Source organism: Corvus kubaryi, unplaced genomic scaffold (assembly GCF_017639235.1).
Source record: "Corvus kubaryi isolate FWS band 111438036 unplaced genomic scaffold, C.kubaryi_AGA036_p1.0 37284, whole genome shotgun sequence".
NCBI classification, from domain to species: domain Eukaryota; kingdom Metazoa; phylum Chordata; class Aves; order Passeriformes; family Corvidae; genus Corvus; species Corvus kubaryi.
Window position 1 is genome coordinate 4,996,498 of NW_024581088.1, and position 9,647 is coordinate 5,006,144.

Consider the following 9,647-nt stretch of genomic DNA (forward strand, 5'->3'; position numbering starts at 1 on the left):
AAAAAAAATAAAGCCTCTAAAGAGATCATGAGAGTTATGGCACTATGCTCCAGGACCCCAGGTGAAAATTTGCATGTTTCCAACTACCCACACCTACAGCCTGAGGAGAACTGCCCTAGGATACCACTGGTGACTCTGTGGTGCACAGGCAATCCAGGCAAGCTTCACACCCAACATGCACATCCCAAGAAAGAGGGAGGACAGCCCTCATGGGACTCCACACTGCCAAAATCCAACTGCTGCTGCGTTCAGGCTCTGCCTGCCTGGATGCTGCCATGAGGATCATGCTGCTGTTATTCTACCCAATAGTATTGGGATGTTGTGGAAGCTGTTTGTCCTTATCTCAGCACTGCTAAAGCTCCAGAGCTAACACAAAGGCTAAGGTTCTCTCAAAGGCAGAATGTGCCAGACCAAGGAATGCCAGGGCTTGTGTTTCGGCTCCAGAGCAGCACCAAGCATCCTGCTTATTGCAGAGCAGGACTCTCCAGTGACACCAGCCAGCAAACATCATCTCATCAGCACACTTAAAACACTTCTAGCAGCCAGTGAAACACAGCAACCTCCCCAATAGCTCAACCATGGTGCTCAGGATTCCTGTGGGACCAGACCTTCCTCTGGCAGAAGGTATCAGCAGAACCAAAGTGACCTTCCCAGCCTGGAACTGACATCTTAGTGGGAAAGCAGACTAAAAAACCAAAAGCAAACTCTAGCAATGACTGCTCCTATCCCGCAAGTCCTGCCAAGTTTCAGAAACACAAACCCACAGCCTCAAAAGGTGGATAACTTCGGGAATGAACCCCTGAGCAGGAGGAGGACTAGGGATGAGACTGTGATGCCTTGGGTTTTAACTCTTATATTGTTCAAGTCCTGTACTACCTGGTGTGTAACTCTGAAGTTTCGTGTGGCCCCATTAGTTACTGCTCTCTCAGGCTGGTCAGACATAACAAACCCTCTCTAGGTTTGCTCTCCAAGGATACCTCGATTGTCTCAGGCCCCAAAATGTGTAAACTAAAGCCTTGAGAGGAGGGGCAAACTCGGGGTAATTACATCATTAACTGAAGTTATAACTGGAGAATTAACCCTGATATGCAAATGGACCAAACCTATAAAAGTGTGAAGAACCCATGACCCAGGGTCCATCTTGGGTGGAGGCTTTGGACTGCCCAGGGTGTGCCTTTGAAGGCCCTTCAAATAAATACCTACTTTTATTCTCTTATTCTTGTCTAGTCTCTGTTTTTAGGTGACCACCATCAAGTGGACTGGGAATGAGATGGTGAGACACACACTACGTTTAGAGATGAACCTGCTCCCAGAAAAAGGGGACTACCACAGGTTAGGCAAGGTGTCCAGTGGGACACATCTCAGGAGATTAGCAAGGCTTCCCCTGCTCCACTGGCAGGTGGGAAGCTAAAAGCAGCACAAAGAGGACTGCAGGACTTACTTGCAAGCAACTTGTGTTTTTAACACCCTCAAACAGCAGCAAAAAGAGGTTTTAGGAGTGAACAACAAGAGCAAGGCCCTGCACTTGGAAAACATCCCCCTTCCTCCAGGCTGGCAAGGAAACTGGCATTCCTCTCCGGGGTGGGCAAACAGCTGTGGTGAGAGGACAACTCCTGCTGCTCCCCTGCACTCACTCTCAGCTAATCTGCCTCGAGCAGCAGCTGAAGCCCACAGCTAATCCTGCCCACAAGATCCCCCCCGCACAGCTGTCATTCCCTGCTGCTGGGGACGCTGCTCCCGTTAACACTGGCTTCCTGTTATTCTCCCTGGCTTCCTTTGAAGAGCCTATTTATCTGTCTAATAGCTAATGAGCAGAATACAACAGCCTATTTTTTGCACTGTTTAAAGATTTTTCATGGGGATGTTTCCTGCAGAGATTCTTTTCTCCAGCACATGACAAAGTTCAGCTGGCGGCTTGCTCAGAAAGGTTCACGTTTAAGGCAGAGCTTTGCAGAGAGAAAAAGCTTTGCTTAGAACTGGGCCATGGAAATGGATATGAGAGCTTTTCCAGTAGTCACGTTGCAGAGCACACAGGTATTTGTGGAGGGAGGTTCACAGCATTGGCCACTCTGATCAGCATCCCTTTGGATCGATGGGAAACACTGCAGGAGAGCTGTGGAGCAGAATCAGCCTTTTTGTTATGAACAGCTCAAACTTAGATCTAGACCAAGCAAAGATGAGATCATACCAGCCAACATCATTTCCAGAATTGAACTGGACTGTCCCACAGAGATGAACTACTCCAAACTACCCTGCAATGGACAATATTCACTGGGTGTTTTGAGAGCTCTCATGAGGGTCTAAAGAGATACAAACCCTCTAAGGACAGACAGCTGTGCATGTGGAAAAGAATGTCCCACTCACACTGGGACACGTTCCACCCTCCCACAGGATCTCTGCTCACCTTCACCAGACAGCTTAGGACTGCTGTCCACGTGTTGGAGCACTGGCTGAAAAGGGCCAGAGGCTGGAAGGCTCCTTCACAAGTTTGGCATGAAAAAAACACGGAAGAAACAGCTGCTGGTGCCAGCCCTGGTGGTCCATGCTGTACTGCTTGAAGCCACAGCCTCAGCTGGCCTTCCAGATGTTTAAACAGGCCAAGCTGAGCACACCTGCCAAGGCACCCAGCCTAGACAGCTCCTCACCTTGCCCAGGACACTGCTAGATAAACTCAGCCTAAGGTCAGAATAAAAACACGGATGCAGCTGTGATGACCACTCACATTTGCTCCAACCGCTTCCCTTTCCTGTCAGAATTGGCAGTTGATTCAAATATTGCTCATTTACTGTTTCAACTGGCAAGAAACCAACACATGCCTCTCTCTAAAGCTTGGGATGATGCTCGACCGTCTCCTGGAGTGATGGGAGATAGCAGCAAAGGGGAACCCGATGGATGGAAAATTTTCCAAAGCAGCCATTCATTTGGGGTGTGTAATTTGGGATCTCCCTGGATTTTCCAGCGATGAAGTGCATGCATTCCATCCTTGGCCCTTTTCTAAGCTCCAGCTGCTCACATCTGGAGCAAAAGAGGGCAGGAGTAATCTCAGCAGATTCTGAGCTGCTACTCCCAGTGACCTCAGAAGAGAGGAGAATGAAAATCAGGTCTCAATTCTGCTATTGAGCCCATCCTGACCTTTCTCCCTGGGAGGAAGCAAGCCAGGCTCGCACAGCACAAGTGGAGGGAATATTCTGCTGCAGCATTTTGGTGTCATGCGGGGGCCGCAGGCACTCACAAGCAGCTTGAGCAGGGCTGCATGCCAAGGTAAAGCAGCTGGCACTCCAGCTCCAGAGGGAGCAAGGGATTCAAGCAGGAGGGTTGGAATCGTAAAAAGGCCGTTTTTACGGAAGTGATCGTGAATGGATGGGGCGGGGGGGGGGGCAGTTTCCAGCTCTCAGAGCTCTGGCTCACAGGCTGTGAGCTCCAGGGGTCCCATGATGGTGCTCCTGAAGACATCACAGCTGTCTGCCTGCACCCAGCTCCACAGATTTTTCCACACTGGGCAGCAGACAGCATCAGGAGAGCAGCAGATGTGCTCACAGAGCTGCCCAGCACGGTAGCAAACAGCAGAGCTTTGCAGGGCTCTTACCCACAGAATGAGGCCCTGCTTATCCCCAAGCACACCAGCAAAACGGGTGGGGAAGCTCCCTTACCTGTATCCTGCCGGAATTGTGTCAAGCTTGGAATGTCGATGACATAGGGAGCCAAGGCGGGATCCGCACGTCCCAAAGGGATGCTGCTGACCAGCCCCGACCCCGAGCGCCGGCCCTTCTGCTGAGAGGCTTGGATAATCTGCTCGATGTAGCTGCAGACATTGCCTCGGTACGGCCTCCACCTGCCAAATTCATCCTGCCATTCCCACACAGCCACTGCCGTGGAGCTGCTGCTGTGCCCCGGGGCAGAACTGGGCAGTCCGGATGGCCCGGCTGAACTGCTTCCCGATCCCTGAGCTGCTGCCATGTTCCCTGAGGTCTGGAAACGCCGCGATTGGAAGTGGCAGCTGCACTGGCCTTACACCATTTTCTCCTGGGGACCTGCAACAAGAAACAGAGCACAGGGAGCTGAGAATGATGTCCTAAATCCCCCCAACCCGCACCCATATCACACAAGCCATCTGAGAGGGAAACAAGCTCTGTCCTTCACAGAGGACATTCACTCTGGATTTAAGAGACTCCAGAGAAGCAGACTGGCCTCAATACCCTGTGGCTGAGGGTGAGTGAGGTACCACCACTCACTCCCTGCCAATGCTGGCAACTTCTGCTAATTGAGAGCAAACACTCTTCACTGAGACTTTGCTTCCTGTGGTTTGTGGCACCAAACACCACCTGAGTCACCACAGATCTGTACCAAACCATCCCTGAGCCACTGCTGATCTGTGTCAGGCAGACCTGTAAGCCTTGGCATGAGTTCAGACAGACATTCACTAGCCAGGAGTGTGCCAAGGCAAGCTGCCATTCTGCCCCTTCCCCATGCTCAGCACTACTCCTGGCAGCATTACACTGACCACCCCAATGTGAGCTCCCAAATGCTGGCCAAACACTCATTCACAGTAATGACTTAGTTACACAAGTGGTTCCCAAACTCTTCACACTGATCTGAGCTCCAGAGCTACACCATCAGCTCCATTCAGGCTTCTGACCACTTAGTTCTGGCCCAGGATCAGTCTGTGACTCCTTCTGTGCAGCATTATACATGCAAACAAAGCCAGAAGACAATTCTTAATGCAGTTTGCAAATCACAGTACACATACTTTAGTTGAGTGTAATCCCAGCAAAAAACAGATGGGAAGGAGTACAAGAGAACCAGGAGGAACACAGGGCATAATCAACTGCCTGTGCAGAGGGCAGTGATTTAGTAGGTCTTTAAGATCAAAGCACACCTATCTGCAGCTTCTCAGGTTGGAAAACAAGGAACATCTTGAAACAAGGGATAATCTGCATCAGAGACTCAAGCCCTTAAGAGACGATTTAGGGAAGAATGGAGAAGGGGTAGGAGCCCAAAGACACCAGACAAAGACACAAAGGCCAGTGAATAAATTCCAACAAGAACAGATCACAACTCTCAGCCCCCAAGGGATGTAAAAAGAGCAGATCCAAAGGCATCACATGATCACCAAGAGACACCAGAGGTCTGATATTTGACATTCTTGTCTGTTGTGTCATTCCAAGAAATCCTGTCCAAACCATCTGGACACACATCTGTCCAAATGCTGGACAACCACTTGGAGATCCCCACGTTGGTGCTCGTGTGTAGGTGGGTTTGGCTGTGAATGAGTGAAACTCATTTTGTTTTAAAATAAATTCGCCTTCTCCCTCCTGAGGTCTCACGTCACTGATTGCTCGCTTAACTCTCAGCAGTCAGCAGGGAGCTGCGAGCTTCCTTCTCATCCAATGGAAAAGTTCAGGTCTCCCAAGAGGCAGAGCAGCAGTGGGTGGCTTCCACTGGAGGATGCCATCTGCACAGAGAATGACATTCCTGCCGGATGGGGGAAGATCCCACGCTCTGTGGAGTGTCCCATCCATCATGCCCGTGTGGCTTGATAGCTTAAAAAAGACAGAGAAGGAGAGCGAGCGCAGAACAGACACACCCACACGTCTGCATTTATAAGAGGAAAGCAACACTTTCCCCAGGAATTCAGTGTAAATTAGTTTATGAGCTGCTCTGAGATTTTTACACAACACCCCCAGCTCAACTGGTCTTGGTGACAAACCGCTCTGGATCGCCAAGATCCTACCCTGGTCTCTGCTATTAATCTTTTCCCTGCAATCCATTCTCCCCTAACACACCAAGGACACTTATTTTACTGCTCAAAACAGCAAATTAAGACTTAAGGTATCAAATACAACACCTGCCTCTGCCAGTTCTTTTTATGGCAGGTTTCACACCAACACTTCTCCACCTCAAGGACCACCAGCATTGTCCGTGCTCGACTCGAAGCCAAAGCCAGGCTGTGGCATTTTCTGTCCCACCCACCTGCACTAGGTGCTCTGAACCCCAAACCAACACTTTTTTTCCCCCCGAAGTTGTTACCAAATATTCATCTGCAGCCACAAGCAGAGCAGAGGAGAAGAGGGAGGCTGTGAGGAGGGAGTCAGCGATTCGTTTTCCTTCCTTTCTGAAACAGCAGCAGGAAATGCAAACAAGAAGACACCGCAGCACAAAAGCCACCTCCTTCCCGTGCCACCTCACACTTGCTGGGGTATCAGCTGGGTGACAAAAGCCTATCCCTCACCCCGGCGTGCGATGCTGTGAATCCTGGACCACACGTGAAGGTACCCGGGCTGGCTGCACGTGAGTGTCGCGTGCTCCAACATTCACTTCCCCATCAGAGTGGAAAAATATTTCCTGCGCTGGGACTGCTGTTCCAAAGGAGGAGCGAGGGGTGTATTTCAGCCTCCTTCCAGTTCTTGCTGAACGCTGCTGGAGCCAGCAATTGTTTGCATGGATTGGGAAGCGAGGAATGCAGGAGAGCATCAGTAGGCCAGAATTACACAAGTCCTGGAGTTATGGCAAATGACAAAGAAAAAGCCTCAAGTTGCAGTTCCTGACTTCTCTTTGAGAAGTCAGCAGCACACAAATATTAAAAGCTGAGAAATTCAATACTGGAGCTGCTTGTACAGTGTTCAGCGTTACACCACGGCAGAAAGGGTTTGGGGAAGAGTGGGACATAGTTTGGGATGTGTTACACATCCCAGCTCACATCTCTACTCAAATCCGATGGACTTCAACACTTCACCTCAAGCTTTAAAAATACCTTGAAAAGCTGAAATTCACACCAACCCTAAAAGCTCATATTCACCAAACAGTCGTGGCTCCAGTCAGAAATCCTCTGAGCCACCCTTCCCCCAGTGAAAACAAAACCCTGGCTAATTCAAGTGCAGACTTAAATATTCCAGCCAGAAGCCCTTCACTTTGAAGATATTTGGTAACGTGGGCTCAGAGCTTGAGTTTGGATCTGTTTGGTTGGAACTTTACACCCAGCACAACCTCTGAAACATTTGTCCACATGGCTTTAATTGGGGACTTGGACAGGAAAAGAACTGAGTGCATTTCAGACGTGTTTTCCAACAGTTGCACTCCCTGCTCCTCAAGCTCCAGCAAATGGTGGTGAGAAAGCTTGAAAATGGGAATTAAAACCTTTGAAAGCTGTGTTTAATTCTCTGTTCTACTTCCAGAAAGGAGAATTTTCTCTCACTTTAAATGCAGGATCTTAAAATTCATGGGTCTGAGATGATTTCTAAAAATGCCAACTCCTTTTTTAAGTTTCTGAACTTGAATTGCCAGAGCTGATAAAAGTTTTCATGAAATGAGAGCTTGCACCTGGAAAAGAAAAAGAGCCTTGGGAGCTCTTGAGCTGGGCTGAATTAAAAACAAAAATCACCAGATTGGTAAAATAGAGACTTTTCAGCAGGTTGTTCAGAAAAGAGAGTGCCCAGGAGGGATTTGTTAAGCGTCACTACACCACTTTGAGAGACAGGACTGGGAGGGCAACAAAGATCCCATAGGAAGAGATTACACAGGGATTAGGGGAGCACATAAAGCACAGGGAGGCCACAGGGCTGCTGTAAGACATGACCCTATGCAGGGGGCACGACTGGAGCAGCACTGCCGGTGCCCTGTGCTCCCCGCCCCGACCCCAAACCACCCAGCCAGGGCCCCCACAGCTCCCCGCACCAGCTGAGCTGCACTTCTGGGCACAGCAGAACCTGATGCAACAGGGTCGGAAGCTCTTGCCAGGTAACTCATACCCGAACACACCTTTCCTTACACAAGCACCCAGCACGGATTAGCAGCAACCAAAGAGAAAGAACAGAGCCCGGCAGTAGAGAGGGGGGTCAGGGTAATAACTCCAAGCACGCAGCTCCATCCCAGTCCTGCCCTCTCCCAGCCTCTGCTGATCCTCACGGCACAAGGTGGCTGGGTTGACAGCCAAAACAACAGAAGAAATAAACCCGGCTGCTCTAAAACTGGACTGCTTCCATTCAAAACAAGCTTTAAGCGAGTTCCCCTCGGAGGGGGAAAAAGAGACAGCAACTGAGGCGGAACAAAGCTTTTGCCTGTCAGTTAAGCCGAGGGCTGGTTTCGGGCACGGGTGAATAGGAAAGCTGAGGCAGCGAGAAGAGGGCAGGTACACCCAGACACAGGACTCCATCTGGGCACGGGATCACACCACACCTTGTGTCCAACCAGACCATTCCTAGGTCCTTCCGGGCACCGAGGCGGGTTATTTATTTGTGGGGAGACCACTGATGTGTGAGGGGCGAACCTGGCACGATCTGGAGGGCCCCTCCAGCTCCCCAACGGCTTCGGCTCGCGGCAGGAGCTCCTGGAGCTCCGGAACGGCCAAGCCGGGTCCCGCCTCGGGGAGCCGGTGGCTCGGGGCCGGCCCGGCGCAGGGAGCTCCCCCCGGCCCTGGGCAGCACCCGCCACCCACCGCAGCCGCCTGCCGGCTCCGACCGGCCCCCCCGGTACCACGGGTGCCGGGGGGTGTCCGAGCGGCACCGACCGCCCCGAGAGCTGCGCAGGAGCCAGGGCCTGGTGCGAGGGGAACGGCGCCCGTGTCCCCGGGACGCCAGGCAGGCCGAGCCCGAAGCGGCCGCAACGGCGCGGGCGGTCCCTCACGAACGGCCCGCGCTGCGCGGCACAGGGAACGGGGTGCCGGGGGTGCCCGCCCCGCGAAGAGAAGCGAAGAGAAGAGAAGCGAAGCCCAGCCCAGCCCAGCCCAGCCCAGCCCAGCCGCCCCCCGTCCCGGCGCCGCTGTCCCCCCGTCCCGTCACCCCTCACCCGGCCCGTTCCCCTCACCCCGAGCAGGGCCCGGCGCCGCCGCTCCCGGCCCGCGGTCACGGAACCTCCGCGCATGCGCACGCGGGGCCGCGGGGGGGCGGGGTGAGGGGCGGGGCGGGGGCGGGGCCAAAGAGGAGGGAGGGACGTGATTGGTGGAGGCGTGAGGGAGAGTAACGGTGAGTGGGAGGCGGGGCGGGCCGGGTGTGATAATGAGTGTGATAATGATAATGAGTGTGATAATGAGCGTGTGATAGTGATAATGAGCGTGTGATAGTGATAATGTGTGTGTGATAGTGTGTGTGTGAGACAGTGTGTGGGACCAAGTGTGATAATGAGTGTGTGATTGTGATAGTGTGTGATAGTGAGTGTGATAGTGTGAATGTGATTGTGTGATAGTGAGTGTCTGTGTGATAATGAGTGTGATGGTGAATGATAGTGTAATAGTGTGATAGTGATATGAGTGTGTGTGCAATAGTGGTAGTGTGATACTGTGTGAAAGTGCGAGTGAGAATGTGTGTGATAGTGTGTGACAGTGTATGATAGTGAGTGTGAGTGTCATAGTGTGCATGTGAGTGTATGATAATGACTGTGTGCCAGTGTATGTGTGATAGCATCTGTGGTAGTGTGACAGTGTGTGTTGGTGAGTGTGAATAGATGTGGAAAAGTGTGATTGTGTGAATGATGGTGACAGGGATAGTGTGAGAGAGAGAGCTGATGGTATGTGCGAGTGTGTGGGACAGTGGGGATGTGAGTGTGACAGTGTGTGATGCTGTGTGTGAGTGTGTGTGACAGTGTGCATGAGTGTGATACCATCCGTGGGAGTGTGTTACCGTCCATGTGAGTGTGTTACCCTCTGTGGGAGTGTG

At 51.8% G+C, this 9,647-nt stretch overlaps 1 protein-coding gene across 4 annotated transcripts in view; it reads right to left on the reverse strand.

Annotated features, from left to right (window-relative positions):
• The window catches only part of DTX2 (deltex E3 ubiquitin ligase 2), a 35,212-nt gene extending 26,334 nt beyond the window's left edge, over positions 1-8,878 (reverse strand). For 2 of the 4 annotated variants that reach the window (XM_042026008.1, XM_042026004.1), the window contains exons 1-3: positions 8,800-8,866; positions 6,230-6,495; positions 3,651-4,031 (exon numbers count right to left, since the gene is read on the reverse strand). In XM_042026008.1, coding sequence (XP_041881942.1) covers positions 3,651-3,957 — 307 coding nt within the window. In that variant the 5' untranslated portion in view covers positions 3,958-4,031; positions 6,230-6,495; positions 8,800-8,866. Of the gene's footprint in view, positions 1-3,650; positions 4,032-6,027; positions 6,496-8,799 lie in introns of all 4 variants that reach the window. The other 2 variants (XM_042026006.1, XM_042026005.1) reach the window with 2 other exon arrangements.
• Positions 8,879-9,647: the final 769 nt, after the last annotated feature.